This window comes from Mastomys coucha, unplaced genomic scaffold (assembly GCF_008632895.1).
Source record: "Mastomys coucha isolate ucsf_1 unplaced genomic scaffold, UCSF_Mcou_1 pScaffold21, whole genome shotgun sequence".
Taxonomy (NCBI): domain Eukaryota; kingdom Metazoa; phylum Chordata; class Mammalia; order Rodentia; family Muridae; genus Mastomys; species Mastomys coucha.
In genome coordinates this window covers 137,895,972-137,918,434 of record NW_022196904.1, presented here as the reverse complement: position 1 = coordinate 137,918,434, position 22,463 = coordinate 137,895,972, and the positions used below count along the sequence as shown (strand labels likewise).

At 55.7% G+C, this 22,463-nt stretch overlaps 1 protein-coding gene across 21 annotated transcripts in view; it reads right to left on the bottom strand.

Annotated features, from left to right (window-relative positions):
- The window catches only part of Nrxn2 (neurexin 2), a 115,424-nt gene that overhangs the window by 19,578 nt on the left and 73,383 nt on the right, over positions 1 to 22,463 (bottom strand). For 14 of the 21 annotated variants that reach the window (XM_031389441.1, XM_031389455.1, XM_031389443.1 and 11 more), the window contains 6 exons: positions 22,237 to 22,427; positions 20,887 to 21,060; positions 20,450 to 20,569; positions 8,986 to 9,167; positions 4,631 to 4,802; positions 699 to 788 (listed from right to left, as the gene is read on the bottom strand). In XM_031389441.1, coding sequence (XP_031245301.1) covers positions 699 to 788; positions 4,631 to 4,802; positions 8,986 to 9,167; positions 20,450 to 20,569; positions 20,887 to 21,060; positions 22,237 to 22,427 — 929 coding nt within the window. Of the gene's footprint in view, positions 1 to 698; positions 789 to 4,630; positions 4,803 to 8,985; positions 9,168 to 15,610; positions 16,712 to 20,449; positions 20,570 to 20,886; positions 21,061 to 22,236; positions 22,428 to 22,463 lie in introns of those variants that run through there. The other 7 variants (XM_031389451.1, XM_031389452.1, XM_031389461.1 and 4 more) reach the window with 4 other exon arrangements.

The following is a 22,463-nucleotide window of genomic DNA, read 5'->3' as shown; positions in this document are numbered from 1 at the left end:
ACAGCAGTACCACCTCACTTGCACATAAGCCCGCCCCCCCCCCGACCTGCTTTGTCTTCCTCGTCAGTCCAGCAGGCAGGACCTCTACAAATCCCTAAGAGACTGCCACCTTCCCTTCTTCCCTGCACTACTTCTAGGGTGCCTGATAGCAAGCAAGGCCTTTGGGATCTTTCAGTACGATCTGAGGCTCCAGCTCTTACTTTCTCTCCCAGGTAGCCCTTCTGAGACCTTCTTCACTGGCTCTGCCCTTCCTTCCTTCCTCCCCTCCTTCCTTCTTTCCTTCCTTCCTTTCTTCTTCCCTCCCTCCCTTTCTTCCTTTCTTTCTTCCTTTCTTCCTTCTTTCCTTCCTTCTTCCCCAAAGCTTCCCACCTCCAGGTGTCCTGTGGCCCTTTACTAAAAACCCCTGAGGTGAACTCGGCCAGAGAGCCCCAACTTCTAGCCTGTGTTCCCCTCCTGCTGCAGAGGTCTTAGCTCAGCACAAGCTGAGGGCACTTCAGTCACTGAGGACCACTCTAGGAAGACACCAGGTTTTCTCTTCCCTATTCCCAGCCACCTCCCAGAGGCAAAGAGACTGAACGCAGGGGGCAGAAGGGAGCATCCTGCCCGGATATGGGGGAGAGAGCTCTGCACCTTTAAGATCGTGTTTTTAAAGTTAGTTAGTTAGTTAATTAATTAATTAATTAATTCTGGTTAATTACCTTTGTCGAGCAGCCACTCATCTACTACTCGACCAAGCCGGTAGGGGATTCTCTGTCTAGCAATCGCCAGGCGCTCGTTATCAAAGTTTCCTTGGAAAAGTTTAGAAAGACAGTAGGTTTCTCAGGCAGCGCAGTCCACAGGCTTTAGAAAGTAATTATGCAGTTCTCAGGAGACCCCAGCAAGCAGCCACATTCAACAGAAAGGAGGGAGGTGGGGACAGAATGCTGGGCCCCTCCTCTCTCAGGGGCCCTCTCCCTAGGCTCCATCCAGAGCCAGCCCCACCCTTGGGGGTGAGAATAACCCAAAGGAGAGGGAAAACCAAGAAAAGGCAACGGGGGTGTAAAGAAGAAAAAATAAAAATAAAAAAAACCCACAGCTGGAAGGTCAGAGGTTAACCAGGGGTATCTAGTCAAGCTGTGGAGGCTGGGACCCACCTCCTTCACCATCCCAAATCGGGGTGGGAGGGTGGGGGCGGGGCATTTAGCAGGTTTAAGTTAGGGGGCTGTCCAGCTGGTTACTGTGTTTAGAGGGTGGTTTAGAAGTGGGAGGGGTGGGTTAAGCGGGATTTATGCGGCATTTAAGGGGGTGCCCGGCACACTCATGTTACAGAGCTTTAAACCATTTCTCAAAGTCATTGCCAACTCCCATGTCTTCTGGACTCGAGTCCCAGCTGTTTTCTCGTGGCTTCCCTCTTCCCTCCACAGCCCTGGCCCACCATACCCTTCCACCTCAGTCTCTGTCCCCTCATGCTACACCTCCTCACTGCAGAGCTGCTTCTGCCTGCTGACCTGGTCCTGGCTCCCTGTGCCCACAGGAAATAGGGAGAGAGGAGCTAGGTGTTAAAACTCTCTGCTACTCTTGTTCTCCTGCCCAGAGCCTGGGTCAGTCTGTGTATGCCTCCTATGAACCTTCAAGAACACCTCCATAAATACTTCCTCCTATATTCACATGTGCATAAATGCAGTCGCTAAGTACTCATGAGTCCATGAGGCGGCCTTCTCTACAGAACCAGGACCTCACTGCTGGTGTCCCTGACAACCACTGATCCTCACCAGGGCCTCACCCCTTTCTCCACGGCCCTCTCATCCTTGGCCCACCTCTGATCCTGGCTCTGACCTAGCCTTTGCCTTGCCTGCCTTCTCTGTCTCAGACTTCAATACGCTCAGACCCTCTGTGCAACGCCAGCTTCTGCACCTCTCCCCACCCTTAGAACCCAACCCTGGCCCCACTCTTCTCCCTCATCTGCAGACCCTGCCCGCTCCTCAGCCTTTCTCCTTCAGAGAGCTTTCCTTCCCCAGTTTTAGCCCCACCCTTGGCTTCCCATCTGGATACCCACCTGCTCTCTCCACACTCAAGCTCCAATCCCTGAGACAAGAAAGGAGGCTCTGTGTGTGTGTGTGTGTGTGTGTGTGTGTGTGTGTGTGTGTGTGTGTCACAAAGGAGTCCATGCACATCTATGCAGAAAGTGTCTTTTGGTGTTTCTCTGTAAACCGTGGGTGCTCCTAACCTACCATAGTAGACAGGGACATGATTTCCTTTGAAAACATGGCCACCAGAAACTAGGGCAGGCCTATGCCTGCTTATGAATAGCTGGTGGGACAATGGCCTGTGCTCATGTGGACTCGCAGGACACTTTCTTAAGCACTTTGAGGCAATGACACTCTGCCTACCCTATGGATTCAGAGGCTAGATGATTTGACATAGGTCACATGATCTGTCAGTAGAGATCCAGGATTAAGTATCAGGTCCCACTGAGTGGGAACCCATAGACAGTATCTCTGTGTTCTTTAAGAGTCAGGTGGGAGGCCAGGTATGGTGATGCACACCTTTAACAGTAGCACTCTAAAGGCACACACAAGTGGGCATCTGTGAGTTCAAGGCCAGCCTAGTCTACATAGCAAGTTCTAGGCCAGCCAGGGCTACAGAGTGAGGACCCCATCTCAAACAAACAAGCAAACAAAGAGTGACAGGAATAAGTCCATTCGCACTGCTGCAGTAACCAATGGTATTACTCAGGAGCCACCTCCACAGTGCACAATACCCAGATTTAGCTGGGTGTGGTGGCACACCCCCTTAATCCCAGCATTTGGGAGGCAGAGCAGTGGACCTCTGGGAGTTCAAGGCCATCCTCATCTATATAATGAGTTCTAGGACAGCTAGAACTATGTAGAGAGAGCCTGTCCTATCCCACCACCCCAAAATTTAAAAATAGCCAGATTTACAGACAAGGGATACCAGACAGACTTTCCTTATACCTATACAGGGGTCCTGGCGGAGGACAGCAGACACCGTGCCTTCCTCCTGCCTCTGGCCTGATGAAGTGAACGTCTGAGCGTAAGGCCTGACTGGGAATGGAGAACTCTTCACACCCTGTGCAGCACAGGCCAATGTCCCCATTACTACAAAGAACATACCTGCCCCACCCCACCTCCAGACAGAGGGAATTCTGGTACCCAGGGCTGTCAGGTCTGCTTATCGGTAGGAATAAAGGGAGCATAGACAGGCCTGTATAGAAGAGTTGGCATATCTGACCCCTTATGCCCAGGGCTCTGGGGTAGACCAGCATCCCTCACAGAGCTGTTTTCTTGTGGCTCTATCTGACCTTCAGAGTGTCTAGGGTGATCTGAGTGTCAGGCTGGCTTATAGGTACGTCAGCCTCTGTTTATTAGGAGAATGTGGGAAGCTCTTATCTCAAGGGTTGCCTGCAGTCATTTGGGCTTAAGCCTCCATGATTGTGAGTGAGCCCCAAGGGTTTGCTCTGTCACTCTGGCTAGGTGCAATGGAGATCACAGGTGGTCATCCTGCTGCTGTGACAAGCACCAGGCACCTGCAGCTCTGATCTCTGCCCTTCTCCCTGTGCTGTCTCTCTATCCCTCCCTCCCTCCCTCCCTCCCTCTTGGTCTCCCTCTTGCAGAGCTCTGTCCACCTCTCCTCTCCCTAGCAGAGTCTATGTCAGTGGTTCCGCATCTCTGTACATCAATCCTGGAGCTGCCTCCATCTCTGCAGATGTCTCTGTGACTATTTCCAGAACCTTCCATCACTCCTCCTCTGGCTTCCTCTCACTAGGCTCCCTCCTGAGCTTCCTTTTTTTTTTTTTTCCAGAGCCTCATCCTTCTCCCTCCCCTGGGTTCCCAAGACCTTGATTTGCCCTTGACCACCACAGCTGTAGCCCTGGGAGCTTAGGCTTCTGTGTCCTCATCTCTGGGTTCCCAGGCCAAGCTCAGGTCCGGGCACGTTGTATGCTGCTTGTGAGGGCAACTGAAGGTGTCTGACCCTCCTTCGCACACTTGTCTTGTCCTTCTCTCTCTCTCTCTCTCTCTCTCTCTCTCTCTCTCTCTCTCTCTCTCCCTCTCCCTCTCCCTCTCCCTCTCTCTTTCTCTCTCTCTCTCTTTCTCTCTCTCTCCTTTCCACCATGTCTCTTACTAGGATCCCGTCTCTCTGCATCTCTAAGCTATTTTCTCCAGCATCTACAGGGGCTAATATGAGTCCTTGACTTTGGGTCTTTGGCTGTTCTGTATTTCTCAGCCTCCCGCCAAGATGTGTTCATTTAACTTATAAATCTTTCCTAGGCTTTTGCATGGGTCTCACTACATCCACCTTCCCCCTCCTTGCTAAGTTCACCCTTTCCTCAATGGTTTCGGATACTCCCTAGTTCTACACTTCTTCATCTTCTCTGTCCATCCTCAAACTGGCTTCTGGCTTTGCAACCTCACCCACCAAATAATACCCTCACTTCATCAAGGTCTCAACTTTTCCTTAGCCACGCCCTCACAGGGGTTCCATCCAGTCTTTTCCATGGCCACGCCCCCCCACAGCTGGAAGCCTCTCCACTTAGCCACGCCCCACACCATTCCAAAATCCGAGGCTGCCAGGCCCCACCCTGTCCCACCTTGTTGTAGCTGTGCCTCCTCTGTGGACCTGTGTCACCTACCTGCCGGGTACCTCTCGTTGACTGGCCAGCTGTCCACCTGCAAGGTGGCATTGCCACCACTTCGAGTAAAGCGCACCACGTGATATTTGCCGTCGCTCACAATGGCGTTGGGCTCGTCAATTGTAATGTCGTCCGTGCCCACATTAAAAATTACCCCAACAGTGCCCTGGTCCTGAGGACAGGGAGATAGGGGTCAATAATGGGGAGGATGCAAGTATCCCTGTAAAACTCTGTCTGAGATTCCCCCAAATCCTCCCTCCACAGCCTTTCACAGGTTTTATAAGACGCCCCTTCAGGTCTCAACTATCCAAGGTGGTGAGCGGGTTTGCCCCTAGCATATGTAGACAATGGAGTACTCTGGAGGTTTATCAGTTGGAGACACCACCTAGGACTGCAGAACCAGACAGGGAGTCTTTCTATTAGTCGCGTATGCCTCTTGCCCTCAGGTTCCTACAGAATATTTGAAAATGGGTGCCTATGCTATACAAGGGCCCCTAAGTCCACGTAAGGATGACAAGGACGCAGTGGCCTCTCTAAGAGATCACAATAGGCCAGTTCACAGCCTCTGAAGCCAGCCTGATGACCCCCCTCCAAGCCCCCCACCAGACTCCAGCCTGGTCCCAATCCCCAGGTCTGCACAGCCCCTTGAGTCTGACCTCTGCAGTTACAGTGTCAGGGGGTAGCCTGGACCCTGGAAGTGTGGGAAGTTATGGGCAAGAAAGAGAACAGGGCTATAGAGCTATGCAGCTTTATTAAGGGAGGGAGGTCTTGGGGTGTTGGGATGGGATGGGATTGGAGATTTGAAAGGGCAGAAAGAAGACAGGTAAAGACCTGTGGAAAGGAAGCAAAGAGCCTGCAACCTTAGGAACAAGGCCCACAGGGAAGCCTGAAAAGGCCAACTGAGGTCCAACCACAGATAACATGGCCAGTGGTACTGGAGTGAGAGGGAGAGTTTTCTGAGATCTCAGAGCATGCACAGGGACCCTGAGGAAACTTGTGGTGTCACATTTTACCCAGGAAGAAAGTAAGGCTGGGGTGAAGAAACACCTCAGTCTCACAGCATCTGGGTCCCAGCTGGCCTGCCTCCAAAACCAGCGCCCTTGTTCTTGTCCCTTGCCCACTAGTCTGGGGAGAAACTCATTCAAAGAGCTGAGGGGCAGGGCATAAGAGATGCTAAGGCAATACTGCCTTCAGGACCAGTTTGCCTCACCAGGCCAGTGGAAGGCCCACTAAGCCCAAAGCTAACCCTCACTTCTGCTCCCCTGCATCTCCCAGTAGCCATACACACAGCAAGGGTCAGCCTGACCCCTCCACACACACACACACAGGGCAGACACAAGGATATTTGGGACCCCCAAATCACTCCCAAAAAACCTTGCCTAGCACACAAAACCACACTGAGAAACTCCCAGTCTGGCCTGAGCAAGAAAAACCCTTAGTTGTTAGTCACATTGAAAGAAAGCTCAAAGGCCTGGCAATGGGGGTGGGGAGGCGCAGGGAGTGAGAGGTGAGTTGAGAAGCAGGACATGCAGCCATGTTCCCCATCCCAAGATCCTGCACAAGCCACACACACCTGTATGCACAGACGCTGTCATCCACCCCCAAGGAGGTAAAGCAAGGAAACTGAGGCTGCCCTGCCTAACCATCTTAGCAAGCCCCACCCATGCACCACCCACGGACTGACAACATCCCCAGGGAGACGATCATCCTCTGCTCTCACACAGGCAAGGAACAGCCAAGCCTCCTGGTTACTATTGTTAGTAATGATACCACCAAGAATAGTATCAGCCCCTTGGATGTCTCTGAGGGCTTCTCCCCCTCACAAGACTCCACCTGGGCAGTGACAATGGTCAAGGGCACTGGCAGGCTGGGAGCTGGACGGGCAGAGGACAGGCCAGGGGAGCTGGAAGGCAGGACACCTGGGTTTCCTAGGAGGCAGGCAAGCTTGGAGCTGTGCACTCCGGGGGAGAGGCAGCTCCCTAGAGCTGTTCCTGATGTGAAGTCAGTTGTCACTTCTGTTAAAGTCATTAATTCCTAATTCCCCAATTACCTCATTAGGCGGCGGTGGGGAGAACGCGGCCGCTCCTACAGCAAATAATTATGGGAGTCAAAATTAATTTGGCAAAGTGGAGCGACGCTTTATTAGAAACGTCAAATTGCTTTTCTCTTATTTTGCTGCCGCCTCCCCACTCTCTGCGAACTGCTAACCATGCTGTGGTGGGAGCTGATGTGTCACTGGGGGAGGAAGGGACTTGGGGGCTGCCCCCAAGGGGCTGTGAGTCCATCTGGTACCCAACTCCCCCTCGGTGCCTCTGTCTCTTGGGACCTCTACCCTTCTCAGAATTCTCCCCATCCTCTGCAGCACCCAGGCCTAGCTCCTTCACAGCTGCACCAGGGGAGGTTTGAGGGAAGAAAGATGCCTCTCTCCTCACACACTTCCCGCCCTTCCTGCTCTGGGAGGAAGCATCATCCCCTAAACTTCCAAGCCCAGGTGGCTAGTCACAGGTTACCAAGATGCCGAACACCCCCACCAGCCTGGCCGTGCAATGAGCACAGTACATATATGATTTCATTTAAGCCTTCTGCCCTCTCAGTGTGGGCACACCTGGGGAAACTGAGGCTCAGAGAGCTGCAGTGACTTGCACAGACACAGAGCAAAACTAGGGAAAGTGCTGGGGTTCAAACTCACACCATCAGCTCCAAAGCCACACAGGACAAGGGAAGAGGGGACAACTCAGAAAGACTCATGGAAACATGGTGACACCCAACCACATGGACAAGTGACTGAAACCACAAGCCCTGAGGAAATGAAAGCTCACAGCCACAGTCTTCCAGGGGCACTGACACAGGGTCTCTCCGGGTCACCTCGACCCACAGCCATCGCTGTCACAGCCGTCACATGCCCACCACCATACTGCTGTCTACAGTTCACCATTTCTCTGCATAGGCTGCCACACAATTGCAGGCCTCCTCCCCAAGCCTGGCCTCTGCCTCAGCCCCCTCCTGGGAACCAAGCCTGTCACCCACCACTGTCACCAGCTAGGCCTTGTTCACAGGATGCCTTCCCCCCCCTTCACAACTTGGTGTTGGAGGAGCTGGGGTATGGGAGCCTAGAGCCCCAGCCTTGCTCAGGTGGAGAAGTCAGAACCTTCTCTAGCCTCCTCTGCTGGCTGCCTCCCCCTTCCCGATTCTTCCCTCCACAACACCCAGGGCTCCTCACACAGACCTTTCCAACTGGTACACAGAGCCCGGTCAGCCTGGTCTACCCTCACAGCTCAAGGCTCTGGTCAGGGCCAGCATGTGGAATGCAAACAGAAAAGTGAGGGGAGAGGAGCCTAGTACAGAGCTGGAGGCTGAGGTCAGAGGCTGGGGCTTAAGACCATGGAGGAGGAAGGGGCAGAGGCTGAGTTCAGAGATGAAATATGACAAGGCCAAGAGGAGGATGTAAGACAGGACCAGAGGTCACAGGGAAGGGTATGGGGTGGAGTCAGAGGTCACAGGAAGGGTGTGGGGCAGGACCAGAGGTCACAGGGAAGGGTGTGGGGCAGGACCAGAGGTCACAGGGAAGGGTGTAGGCAGGACCAGAGGTCACAGGGAAGGGTGTGGGGCAGAACCAAAGGTCACAGGGAAGGGTGTGGGGCAGAACCAGAGGTCACAGGGAAGGGTGTGGGCAGGACCAGAGGTCACAGGGAAGGGTGTGGGGTGAGGTCAGGGGTCACAAGGAAGAATGTAGGGCAGGACCAGAGGTCACAGGGAAGGGTGTAGAATGAGGTCAGAAGTACCAGGGAAGAGTGTGCTTTGGGGTCAGAGGTCACAGGGAAGGGTGTGGGGTGGGCAAAGAGAAAGGAAAAGGAATAAACCAACAACAGACTAATGGGATGTGAGACTCAACCAAGAGAACAGTGAGGAATGAACTTGACTAGAATCTGTTTGGAAGACCTGGTCAAGGGTCTGCTGGGAGGGCAAAGGTCACAGAAACACAAAGGCAGGGTGGGGTTCAAAGTCAAGACAAAGAGGCGCAGGTGGCCACTGTTGGGCAAGTAGGCGTCAGGGAGAGGACAAGGACAGCAGTGAACAGCCCGGAGACACCCAAAGGTGAGGACATTTTCTGAAGGCTACAGTAGAATAGCCTGGAAAGCTCACAGACCCCTGGATGACTGGAAGACAGTTGGCTAGCACTGGGTGGCTCTTGAGTGACCAGGAGGGGTCTGGATCTCAAAAAAACTTCAAGGAATGAGGGAATGGGGCCCTGAGGTCTCCCCGAAATGACAGTAGTGACATGACATCCCCACCACTGAGGACTGAGGGGATTGGGGCTCAGGATGGTAGGATGGGCGCTGAGCCCCGGTCCTTACAATGTGCAGCTGCAGGTAGTCCCCAAGGCCGGAGGCACTGTCTACTCGCACCAGCACAGCGCTCCGCTGGTGGGTGCTGAAGCCTACGGCCAGGCGGTCCATCCTTGTGCTGGGCCGGTCATTGGGAGGCCATGTATAGGTGATGAGCGCTCCCCCCTTCCCAAAGATGTATGTGGTCCCAGCTGCAGAGAGAAGAGAATGGAGAGGAAGAAATGTTAGTAGGTCCGTGGAGTTGGTTGGAGTTCAGAGCCTGAAGACACCAGGGTGAGGGTACTAGGGCTTCAGCTAGGAAGCCCACAAAAGCCACCACCCGGTAACTCCAGGTGCCCAGGTGAGGGCTCCTGCATGTACGTGCACACTGACAGATGGAGCTGCCTCAATTCCAGCTTTAACTACAGGGATTCAGGTAACAGGGAGTGTGGCCAGAGAGAGGCCGCAAGGAGACCCAGACGGCAAGAACATCCTGTGCAGGAACGACTGGGGTCTGCTCTGACCAGCTCAACTTCTCCGAGTGCTTCTTTGGGACCTGAGCCAAGCAGCAATGAGGCGAGAGGGAGCCTCAAAGGATGGCGGGAAGGTGAGTAGGGCTGTGGGCAGCTATGACTCACAGCTCCTCTTTGGCGCCTTGCCAATGCCAGCCCCTCTGTCCCCTCCCAGTCCCCTGGGAATCTTCCTGGTCTGTCCAAGGATCCTTGCTTCCACCCTCAGGCAAGGGTACCTGGGTGCCAAAGACCAGAGGTCTGGAACCCTGCCCAGAAAGGAGGAGGCAAACATGGGGGGATGGGGACGAGTTGACAGCCAGAGGAGGAAGGAGGCAGAGAGACAGATGGACAGAGAAGGACAGAGAGGGATGTAGGTAAGGGAAGCAGGAGAGTGGGAGCCTGAGATGTAGGCTCCCTCTCCCAGCCCTCCCCCACCCCACCCTCTCTCCTCTTCGCCATCCGGCTGCCGGGGGCGGGTGTTAGGTCCCTAACGATCTCAGCCCCAAAATAAACCCCATTAGTCGCCATGTTCCCTCCTGCGGCTGACTGAGCTCCCTGGGGGTGGAGGTGGGAGTGGGAGGGGGGCTGGTCACCCAGTTTCCGGGAAGGGAGCCTTGACTGAGAGTCCTGAAGGACTAGACTCTTGGGCCTGCAGGAAGGGAAGGGGAGAGACTCATCTTGCATTCTTCAGGACATAAACAGAGCAGATGAGATTCATAAAATGCTTGATTAAATGATTAGCTACTAAGGACTCCTCTTAAGGCAATTCTTGGAATGGCGAAAGGGGTCCAAGGGAAGACTTAGCCAGGGAGAAAGGCATGCAGATGGAGCCCTGAGCACAGAAGCCTGGAGCAGGCCAGCCGAGAGCACAGTGGAGAACTCTGGTCTAGGGGAAGCAGGGACCTGGGGTCTCTCACCCAGTAGGCCCCTAGTAGTCTGGGCAGTGTGGTGAAAAGATGGATCCATCAAAGTCTGCTAAGTCCCCACAGCAGAGGAAGGGGACTTCTGAGTGCTTTGAGAGGCTGGGAAGGGAAGGGGAGGCTGCGGGCTGGGCATCAGAGGTGGTGAGACTAGAGCAGAAGACGGAGGCATTGGTCCCTGCTGTTCCTTGAGTATCTTTCTTGTCTCCTACCCTCCTGACAGAGTAAGAATGGAGAGGGACCTCAGGGGCACGGCAGACATGGAAAGACCACGTGGGTGTCAAAAATTGTCATCTTTTTGCAGCCTGTAGTTTGGAAAGCACCCCAGCAGACAGGAAAACCAGCTCCGGCCCCGCAGGCTCAGGTGTCCCTTCTACCTTAGGCCTTGGAGGTACAGTGAGGAAGGCTGGGCCTTCAGGTTGAGTAGAGAGCCCGTTCCAGTGAGGGGTATATAATGAATCTATACCCTCAATACTCACTGTAGGCTACCTGCCTGCCTAGAAAGGGCTGGGCCTGGAGACCAGAGCCAAGCGGCTATGCCTCAGCCAGTACAGTCTCTCAGCTCCCAACACTGCAGCACTCCAGAAAATCGGCTGTTTCCATGACAACCATAATACCCAGGGTCCTCCCTCTCCCTTTCACTCACAAGCTACACGTTGAATTTGGGAGATTGGGTTTGGGGAACAGAGATGTTGACCTTCCTCTACACACTCCCTGACCCCTGCGTTTCAGGGCCTCTCAGAGAGAGAGGTATTTCATTAGGTTGCTTCCCTTTAACACCAGGGAAGGAAACTCCATCTGCATGGAGTCTGGCCCCAAATCTGCCAGGTTCTAAAAAGGAGGCCCTTCCTGCCGGCTTTCCTGCTGGATGCCATCAGCATGTTCATCACCATGGACAGCGCCATTCCCGCTCCTAAAGCATCAACAGCAAGCCAGGTGCCGGGTTAGACAGGAAAGCCGGAGAGATAGGAGATGTGTGCCGACAACCCAAGTCTCAGACCTAACAAGGAGACACAGCCCCAAGTGACGCACACCTAGACCCCACACCAACGCGCGGGCCTCGAAGCACCCAACTGCATACAAAGCCCCAGACTGGAGTGGCAGACCCCGCCACAGGAGTCGAGGCAGCCAGGGAAATATGGCGGTAAACGCACAAAGACAGGCCTCCGTAGGCCGCCAAGGGCAGGGGCCGGCGAGGTGCAAATGGGAGCCTGCGCCCCAGCCCTCCTACTCCCCAGCCCGTGCCTCCCCCAGGATTTATGATCCAGCTGTTCTCATACTGCAGCCAGTTTACTGTGCTGGGCGGACCTGTTAAAGCCGAAGGGCATTTATTATACAGGGAGGGGGGGAGAACTAGGGTGGAGAGACACTTCTTGGGCAGAAGAGGGAAAGGATGAATGGTTTATTGGGCTGGGGCTGCAGTAATTACCCCGGGGAGACATTTCTCTCCCAGCACCACTGCTCCCGCACGCACGGGCGGGGACAGAGGGCTTGGTTTACGAGGAGGTCGGGTGCAGGAGGCGGAGCTTCTGCCAAGTCCCGCCCCTCCGGCCACGCTCGGGAGGCGCTTCCTGCAGCTCTGCCAGGCAAGCAAACTCTCTAGCCCTCCCCCAAGAAGGCATGCCCGCCTTGGTGCCCAGGACAACACTCCACATCTGTAACTTCTGACAGCATCCCGAAAGGCCTTTAGAAGCAAAGGGGCCTAAAGCAAGCCCCAGTGTTGCCCAAGCCTGGAATAGACCAATTGGTTTTTTCCACAATGGGAAATAGGGAGCTGACTGTGCATGGCGTGCTGGCCAGACCCACACCGCTGGAAGCCCATGGCAAGAGTTTCTAATCAGACAAAAGATGTCACCTTCTGCACACATCCAACACAGTCACCTCAATGCTTCCTAGAGCTAGAAATTCACAGAGCCATAAAACACTAGATATGACCATATAGTCAACACATGCATGCACATGCACGCACACACACCTACATTCTAGAAAGAAAACAACTAACCATAAACAATGTTTCAGAAACTCAGACTCCCAGCATTTACTCCATTTAAAAACTGCCCATGCAGTCATGCCCAAGGCTAAAAGCACATGTGTGGCAGTGGCTCTGTGTGCCAGTGCCCCAGGAGCATCAGAAGCCAGCACAAAAGCCTTCTGAAAGATCTAGAGCAGTGAAGGGATAAGGCCTCTGAATAATCCAGAAAAGCCTGGGTCTTAGGTTCTTTCTGTCATCAACCAATCTTCCCAGGAGGACACCCCAATCGGGGGGGGGGGGCTTCTGCACAGGCCCTGACACCTAAACTCCACTCTCTCTTCATCTACATACCTCCTCAACTCTTAGCTTCATCCTGGCCATATAGCATTCAGTCAGGAATCTAAGTTATATACCCATCCCCAGAACCAAATTACACGCTAGCCCCCTTCTGCTGGAAGCCACTGACTCGAAACTTTGCTGGGAGTTAGTCTGCCTTTTCCTGGTTCTTGGGAGGACTAGAAAGGAGCTCATCAAGGATTCAGAGACCAAGCTGGGATGAAGGGATCCACAACCAGAAAGGTGTCATCTCCTTCATCCATTTTAGGTCCCAGGTGTGCTGGTCACCCCATACCCTATAGTGACACCAGGTACAGAAATGTCGATGGCAGGTGGGTAGAGACCATTATGTAATGGGAGGGCTTGGGGGATGGGAGGGAAAGTGGGAAAGCAGTGAAGAGGAAGGAAGGCAAGGAGAGAAGTAGAGAGAAGTAGAGAAGCAGAGAAGCAGAGAGGCAGGTGTCCACACAGAAAGCTGTCTTCACACTAGGGGACCTTGGAGCAGGAGGAAAGCTGGCTGGCCTCCAGCCCAGGCAAGCATCCCAAGGGAAGCCGGCTCCCTCATCTCCCCCATAGTTGAGGTGAGCAGAGAGGGGTTCAGTCATGAGAAATTGCTTTCTCTGTCCTCTTGTAGCTTTCCTTAGCCCCTTCCTTCCTCCCTGAATCCTTCTTAGCCTCTCCACCACTTCACCAGTGTCCTGGGCTGCTCTCCCCCTCATCCTTACCTCCTTCTACCCTAAGAAGACACCCCCCGGGCAATGCTTGCGCCAACATGTTATAGTTGTTAGCCCCATTCTCTTGACCGTGTCCTGTAGCATCAGGGGCTGTGACAAGAACCTTCTGGGAGACCTAAAACTGTAGAGGGGTAAAGCATCCTGCACAGTCCAGGAAAGCCTGGGTCCCTGTTCCCTCCCTCGGCCTGACTCCTGCCCCTTGCCAGCTCCTGGGCCCTCCTCTCCACCTGCCCATTGTCCCTGAGCCAGCACTTGTCTCCCTTGCCTTCTGTTTCATGTCTGCCCTTCTTTCCCCACGGGGCTCCCCTCGTGGGCCCCTATCTCCTCACACCATTGTCTAGAATGCCCATGTTCTGTCTGAGCATCTTTGGGAGCAACACTGGGCCTGAGGAGAGCCATAAGAGAACAGCAAGGAGGCCGGGGTAATGAAAGGGCAAGAGAGACCCTGAAGAGGCAGAGTTGAGATGAGAAGCATGGTGAGGATGAGGATGTGAGAGGAGAAGTGGAGAGCACTCCCTGTGGCAGAGAGGGAACAGAGGGACCTGAAGAGACTGCTCCTGGGGAATGGAGGAAACAAAGTAGTGGCATATGGGGGGCGGGGAGGCACAGGGACAGAAAAACCGGGTATGACATGGGGCATGGAGAGCAGGGGGCTTCTTGCAGACACAGAACAGTCCTGGGAAAACAGAGACAGTGCAGAAATGGGAGGCGCTGAGGGGAATGGATGGGAAACAACAGTGTGGCTGTAGATGATGATGGAGGAACAGCAATTGGCTGAGCAGGAAAGGTGAGGGACAGTCAGAAATGGGGATGGGGAAGGATTGAGACAGGAGGGAGGGGATGAAAGCCCTGGTGGGTGGGGGGGAATGGTGAGAGCCAAGGAGCAAATGTGAAGGAGTATGGAGGACCACAGTGCCCAGGCAGCAGGGGATGATGGGCTCTGAGATGAAGAGGAGGGTTCCACAGTGGGAAGTGATGGAGAGCTAGGCAGGGAACCTGGGTCAGATGAGGGCTGGAGATGGGGGCTGGCAGAAGAGGGGCAGGGATGGGAATGGTAGGGCTTAAGTGAAGGACTCAGTGCAGAGAGATGGAGCTGGGGTACAGGACAGAGCAAGAAGTGATGGATGGACTAAACCCAGAGCTGACGGGGTCCCCAGATGGGAGGCAGCTGAAGCCCTAAGATGGCATGTGAAGGAGGGCCTGAGACAAAAGCAATGGACACTGCTGTGGAGTGAAACTGCCTAGATGGGCAGATGTAGCAGGAAATGGGGCACCCAGCATAGATGTCGTGGGGTACAGTAATGGCAAGAGACAGGCTCATAGAATCTGAGGGACATAGACAGGAGGTGACAGATACAGAGGTGGGAAGAGATGGCCTCCTGAGAATCCTGGGGGGAGGGTCTCAGATGCGGAGGAATGAAGGCCTGAGGTCTAGAGGGGGAAGTGATGGAGTCAGAAGAGTAAAGTGACGGGGCCTATTCAAGAAGGAAGGGCAAGGGCTGGGAGACAGAGGGTATGAAGGACTGGGGTGGCAATGAATGGAGTGGTTGGGGCTGACACAGGAGAGGTGACAGGGAGCCTGGGAGCAGAGAGACTGGGCTCCAGGGGTGACACGGGGAGGGTCACAGCTGGAAGGCAAGCAGAGATAGGGATCGAAGGTGAGTAGGTACCAAAGATGAGAGTACAATGGGGGTGCAGATGATGGGCCCCGCAGACTGAGTGAATTGTTTGAGAGGTGGTGGAAGGCCAGGAATGGAAGAGAAAAGGGAAGGTTGCCAGGTAGCCAGAGGTGGAAGGCAGCACACAGCGGCAGGTGAGAGTAAGACAGGCTGAGAGATGAGCCGGCCGACCTGGGATGGAGGTGATAGGGAAGAGGGATTCAAGGAGGGACAGAGAAAGGATGAAAGGACAGAGGCTAACAAAGCACATGTGGAAGAGAAGGTGCAGGTGAGACTAGGAAGCACTTATGAAGACAGGGATGAGGGTGAGCAGGAGGAATGGAGAGATGGAGGTGAGGGTGGGGCTGGCATGATGGGAGCTGGAGATGGGAGGTGAAGGGGCTCCGCCGCAAAGCTCAGCTCCGCGAGTGCACAGTCGGGGTGCGGTCCTCGGGGCTCCCGGGGCCTGGGAGGAGCACCCAAGCCCCCCAAGCCAGTCCGCCGACGTCGGGGCGCCACTTACCGTGCCCGCTGCGGGTGAGGAAGGGCATGCGGTTGATGGCGATGGGCACGGTGCCGTGCTTGCTGTGGAAGTGGTGGACGTGGTGGGTGGTGCTGAGGCTGGACGAGACCCGGGCCCCCTCAGCCGCCCCCAGCAGCAGCAGCAGCCCCAGCAGAAGCGGCAGCGGCGGCGGCGGCGGCGGTGGCGGCAGGGGCCCGGCCAGGGCGGGGGGGCGGCGCGGGCACCCCCCCTGCCCGCTCCCCCCGGGGGGCATCTCGGCCCGGGGGCGGCCACCTCACAGCCCCATGGCCGGGGGCGGGGACGCGGGGCTGCTCGGCCCCGCGAAGCCCCCCTCCGGCTGTGAGCTCCGAGAGGGGGGTAGGGGTGAAGCGAAGGAAAACCAGAACCCGAGCCTCAGTCCGGAGCCAAGCAAATCAACTGGATCCCGCCGGGGAATCCGGGGTACGCGCAGCGGGAAGGCCAAGGTCCGTGGAGCCTGGATCCATCGCGGGCGGCTAGGGGTCCCCCCTCAGGCCGGGGCCGGGCCGGCGCAGAAGGCCGTCAGCGGCCAGCGGGTGGGGGCATGGTGCTGGGGAGGGGACGGTAGGGAAATCCTGCGGAAAAACCCAGCGGGGCGGGAGATGGGGTGCGCAGAAGCGACGGAGGCCCGGCTCCCCCGAAAGCGAGAGCCCCGCGGAAGCGACCCGGCGCCGCTGCTGCCCGACGGAGGCCAGAGAAGGAAGGAGGGAGCGGCCGGGGGAGGGGGGCGGGAGGAGGGGGAGGGAAGCAAATCCGGGTGATGGGGGAGTGAGGGGAGAGGAGAGGAGGGGAGAGGAGAAGAGGGGAGCGGGGCCAAGCAGAGGAAAGGCGCGAGCCTGCGAGATTCCGGCGGAGAGATGGAAGCAGCGGAGTGTTGCTGCAGAGGCTGAGAGGGCTAGAAGGGAGAGGGAGGGAGGGACACAGGGAGAGAGGGAGGGACAGAGGAAAGGAAGGGAGGGGAGGGGAAGCGCAGGAGGAGGGGGGGCAGGGCGGAGGGACGGGAGCGGCTCCCGATCTGCGGGCGGCGCTGGGCAGCTCCGCGGCGTGGCACCTGGCTAGCCCGCTCGGCGCTCGCCTCTCCTAGGCGCGCGCCCTGCCCCTCCCCCGCGCCCGGGAGCGCGCTTTCCACCATCACCATCACCACCACCACCGCCGCCACCCCCCTCCGGGAGAAGGGGCCCTGCTGAATAATTGAACAGGACTGAGGCTAGCAAGAGAGGCCGCTCTCTTCCTCCTCCTCCTCCTCTCCCTTCCCCTCCCCCCCTCCTTTCCCCTCCCCCATCTGGACGAAACCCAGAAGTGGTTGCTGGTCCAGCTCACAGAGATGTGGCCACAGCCCTCTTTAGCTGTTCCCCCTTGAAACACATGTGCATGCTGGATTGTGGACCGGTTCGGGTATGAAAACACCCACGCGTCCCTATTGGCACCAGTGTGCTGGGAGGCACACAGCTCAGACACATATATGCATGTGTGTGATCAGATATTGGCATACCCAGTGCTTGCAGAGAAACAGACACACATACATGTTTGATTATAAGCAATGAATAGCCAACACAAACTCCCCACCCCCTTAAAACTCAGCCTCCAAGGCAGTTATCCATAGCTATAGAACAACCCATCCACGGCCCCAAAGGCCCTGGACACACACACACACACACACACACACACACACACACACACCTGCCTGCCGAGGTGCTTGCCTACCCCTGTGCAAGGTCTCCTTCCTTTTCTGCAGCCCTCCCTCAGCCCCTCTCCCCTTCTCCTGTCTCCTCTCAGCCCCTAGCTCCCCAGGGTTCTCCAGGACACTTGTTCAAAAGGACAAAAGCTTCCAGGTCTGATTACATCCAGCTAGAGAAACCTTTCTGTCTTAGGATGGCCCCTTACACTGGGATCTGCTCTCAAAACTTGGGGGTGGGTTAGAAGTACTTGCCATGGCCCCAGAGACACATGCAGATAAAATCCCTTCCTCCCCCCCACCCCCGCCTTTGGATGAAACCTTCACACTCACATCAACCTGGTTGGACAGGGGAGAGCAAGCAATGCAGGAGGCAGAGGAGAAAAGGAGAGCAATGTAAAGAGACCCTGGATTGAGAACAAGTGGGGCAGGTGAGTAGAGAGGGAAGGAGCCCTGCTGAGAGCGGGGTGGGGAGAGGCTGGATTCTACTTATTGGTTCCAGATTCCATTCTGGTGCAGAATTGTTATGGTGAAGCTCATGGGTGCGGTGGAGATCCAGGACAAGCCAGGTGTGGGGCTAGTGTCTAGAATTCCAGCACTGGATATACCAGTATAGAAAAAACTATTGCAAGCTAGAGTCTAGCCTGGGATACATAGTGAGACTGTGTTTCTGAGACAAAGAGAGGAAGGAAGGAAAAAGCAAGCTCCCTCAGGACTGCTGAGGTGATGGGGCAGGTCCACACACATCACAGGCTTCAAAAGTGGAGAGCAGTCCTTGGTGGTGCCCAAGAGGAGGCTTCAAGTGGTGCATAGCCTCACAAGGGAGAGGTCCTGTCCATCTGCCCACCCTCTCCCATCCTTGGGGCCCTGGCTCTGGAGTACAGACGGACACAGCCTCAAGCAGGCAGAAAATTTATGGTCCCAGAGGGAGAGAGGGAGGAGCTGCTGCTGGTGGTGACAGGAGAGGAAGGGAAGCCGCCCAGAGGCCAATCAATATCGGTGAGTGGGAATTGGAGAGAGCTGGAGGGAGTGATGCTGGGGGTGGGGTCGGGAGAGACACAGACAGGGTGAGAAAGAAGAGAGATGGAGGTGTGCAAGACATCAATGAAGGCTGCAGAGGTGAGAGATGAAGATGCAGGCATGGTGAGAGGTAACAGGCTGGGAAAGGCCAGAGCTGCCTCAGACGGCAGGAGCCCAGGGGCTTTGGTGTGGACATTCTCTTCCACTGACCCCTCTCTTCTCTCACTGAATGGCCCCCTTTTTGTTCTCCCTACTTGTCTCTTGATGGATCTTTTTTCTCCAAGTCAGCCACAGTTGACTCTTGAGAGCTCCCCCACCCCCTGACCCCTCAAAGCTCCCATGATACAGATGGGGAATCATCAGAGGCAAAGGGCAGAAAGACGCTGTCCTAAAGGTCAGATCTCTGCTTCCTAGTCTTTCTCCATCCAGGCGATTCTGAACACTCTCACAAGGCTGACCCTGCCCTGCTCCCTGTCCCATCCTCCCCATCCCTCTTCATAGACACCCAACCTCCGCACTGATTTCTTGGTTGCCAATGTGCAGGGCTTTCCGTTTGGAGTGTCTAGGGCTCCAAGAAGGAGCTGGCATGAAAACCCAGACAAAGGAGAGGCCCTGGGAGAAAAGGGAGAGTCGCAGACACCCCACCCAGTCTCTTACCCTGCCCTTACAGTAGGGTAGACCCCAGAGCAGCTCCAGCCAGCTTCAGGAAAGCAATGAGCCCTGAGGGAACTCCAGCTTTCACCCACCTTTTCTTTAGTTCCATAGCTTAGCTCAGGCTATGCCACTAGATACACAGACCAGTGTGTGGAATGATGACGCCCCCCAGGGTAAGGCTGGACCCCCAGCTCTGGTGTCTCTTCTCCCAGCCAAGAACCTAGAGAACTTTCTCTTCCCACCTTTGCCCAAAAGTCGACCGATTCCCTTAGACACACACCCCGCCTCCAGCTCCAGGCCTTTCCTGAAGTCTGTGTTCTCCGTGTGGAAGCACGGCTGTGCATGGACAGCCATACTTGGGCCAGATTCCCTATATTGTAAGCGAGAGAAGCCCATCATGAGAATCACCACCATTCCAGAAACCCATATGCAGCAGAAGTAACCACGCAGCCAAAGGCCCCCCAGGTTCTGGCAGAGCTCCATCCCTGAGTTTTGGTGAAGGATCACATGGGAAGGTTTTGCTGGTGGCACCCAACCATCAATGGGAAGTGTTATAGAGAACAGGTTTGTGCCAACTGGAGCCAAGGAGAACACACAGCAGGCCGAGGTGGTCCTAAACTGGCTGGGAAGATTAGGGAGGCACAAAGAACAGCAGGTCAAATGAAGCTCCTGGGGCACAGAGCTGTGAGGGCTGGCCACACCTGAGAACCAGGAAAGTACACAGAGACGGGGCTGGACACTTTATCAAAGGGAAACTAAACAGCCATCCAGGAGTCCCATCCCCTGGGATGACTCGGGACTCCCGTCCGATGATGCAGAGCCAGTGGAGTAGCAATGAGACAGTGGTACCCAGACCTGTTGTAACCACCCCAGGTGTCTACAAGCCTGTCGGCTCACTTTCGAGTTGTGTTTGAAAAGCAGAGAAGGCTTATGTGTGTCCGGATGTGCGTCTTTTCTGCATGTCACCCACCCCATCCCCAATCATCAGAGAGAAAGGCCAATGCCTCCACACCCCCTACCATAGCCCATGGCTGACCCAGCTGTCCTCCCTCTGCCAAGCTGTAACCAGCTGATGGCCACCAACCTCTGGGGACTAGAAAATGCTGTCAAGGCTGTTATCTCTGGGGAGGGGCCTCAACAATGTGCAAGCTGGCAATTGAGGATGCTAGGGACTGACCTTGTGGCTCGAGGGGACAGCCTGCAGCTGGGACTCTTGGGGAGAGAAAGAGGAGAACAGCAGGACCTGTGTCTAGGGAAATCAGATGTCCAGCCAGCTCAGAACCGGGAGAGGCCACCGGCCAACAACGGCTCCAGAGACTCGGGCAGCAGTGAGGGGCAGCAACCACTATCCTCTATGGCCACTGTGTTGATGGAGCAGAAGGAAGCAAAATCCCTCTTTCTTCTCACACAGGCAGTTCCTGTGGCTGAGGATAAGATGGGAGCACCCAGAACCCAGCCCTGCTGGCACTCACGGTCATTGCAGACAGGGCCTCCATAGGAAGTCATGGTACAGTCACAGGTGAAGCCATCCCACTGCTGCAGACAGACACCCTGGTTGGCACAAGACTCTTCGGTGCAGGTGGTGCTAGGGCCTGGAAAGAGCAGGAAGGAGAAACACCCCAGGCTCAGCCACGTGCCCAGAGGCTGCAGAAGTTCCCCAGCCAGCCAGAGGCCCTGTCCTTGATCCATCAGACTGGAAGGGCCAGATCCTAACCAGGGTGATAGGATGGGATAGGAACAGGGACACTCAAAGCCTGCTAAGCTTCTGATGAGTAGTCAGGGTGAGAGGCAACAGGGAGAGTATGGGGTTCGGCCTTTGCCTGCCCACCTTGTCCCAGAGCTCTTGGGACAGGCTTCTGAGGAGGCCCCCTGTCAGCCTCAGGGCCACACCGAGCTGCCCCACACTCACCATCACAGCCCCTCTCCACCTGCCCGATGCGGTGCAGGGCGTCAGCGATGAGGTCTGGGAGGCGCCCGTTGAGGTCCACAGAAGCCAGGCAGCCCTGAAAGCCATCCCGAGAGGCCACCAGCTTGGGCAGGTTGCTGAACATATTCTTGCTCAGACCACCGATGTACAACTCCCCTGCAAAGGCAGTGGTGTCAACACCCCGCCCTCCTTCCCCCCAGCCCAGGACGCTGACATCCTACCACTGGGTCCTCCCAGACACCTGAGAGGCTCGCGTGGTATCCCTAACAGACGCAGCGAACCTCAGATTCCCCACCAACACCACCTCTTCCTCTTCCTCTTCCCTTCGCCATCTGTCTGCTCCCCTCCCTCAGAAGCCAGATGCCTGGGGTAGTGGGGGCGGGGGGCAGCTGGAGGGACCCGCTCCATGTTCTCTCCTACACGTTTGATTCCAGTTCCGGCCTGTAATCAGGGCCTTTCATGGATGCGCAGCTCTACATCCCTTCCACCCCCGCTGCCTCCTTCCCAAAGACTGTTTCCCAGAACTGCAGGCCTTTTCCTCGCTCAGCAGCCTTCTCTCCTCTAATGCCCTCCCGACAACTGGGGCTCTTGGAGGAGGTCTTCCTCAGAGATGTTTAATCTCCCACATGGCCCCTAGTTCTCCTGCATGACTACTGGGAGTTTCGCCAGCCCTGGACACCATAGCTGAAGCCTGGGGCCCTGGGTCTGCTGCCACTTCTGATTCTCTGTAACACATCGCCCTCTCCTGGGAACAAGGTGAATTTGCAGCACTGCCAACCAAGCTACTGGGTCTGGGGACTCAGGAGGTGAATTCACGGGTCTCTGAAGATCTTCCCCAAGTTTTGACAGTTTGGGTTGCATTGACATACTCGGAGCCCCGTAGAGCTAAGTGATGCTACAGGCATGTGTGTGCAAAGAGGTCTCATGGACCCCAGAAGGCTCTGAAACAGCTGCAGCCTACATCTCCTGTTTCAATGCCCAGTCCACCATCTCCTTCTCCCCCTACCCCTCCTGTTATTCTTTTTCCTCCTCTCCTCCTTCTCTTCCTCTCAGCCACCTACTCTGGGGACTGGCAATGGCAATTTCAGTGACTGCTGTAGAGTCATTGGAGAAGGTGGGACCCTGGTGGGAGATAGCTTGGCCAGTGCTCCATCTGAGGCGGCTTCACAGGAGAGTCCAGAGAGACACAGGTGGGAAATGTCAGCCGGACACCATGGAGAACAGGAAAGAGGGGTGGGGGAGAGCAGCCTTGACCCCCTTATGGGGGGATTGATCTCGATAGAGAAGGGGGATTGGAGTAAGGCTGGCCTTCTCCAGAGGTTCCAGCCCCACCTTTGAGATCCAGATTTCGGGCACCGTTGGAATGCTGCGTGACTGTGCGGGAGTCAATCTTGAGCGTGTGCACGTTGCCTGGGTCCCTGGACACCACCACATTATGCCATTGGTTGTCATTGACTGGTTTGTCTGAGTTTCCCTTCATCAAGGACGGGCCATTCCCCAGGTCAAACACGTAGTGGATGTACCTGCCCCACAGTAAGGAGGAAACACCAGATCAGACG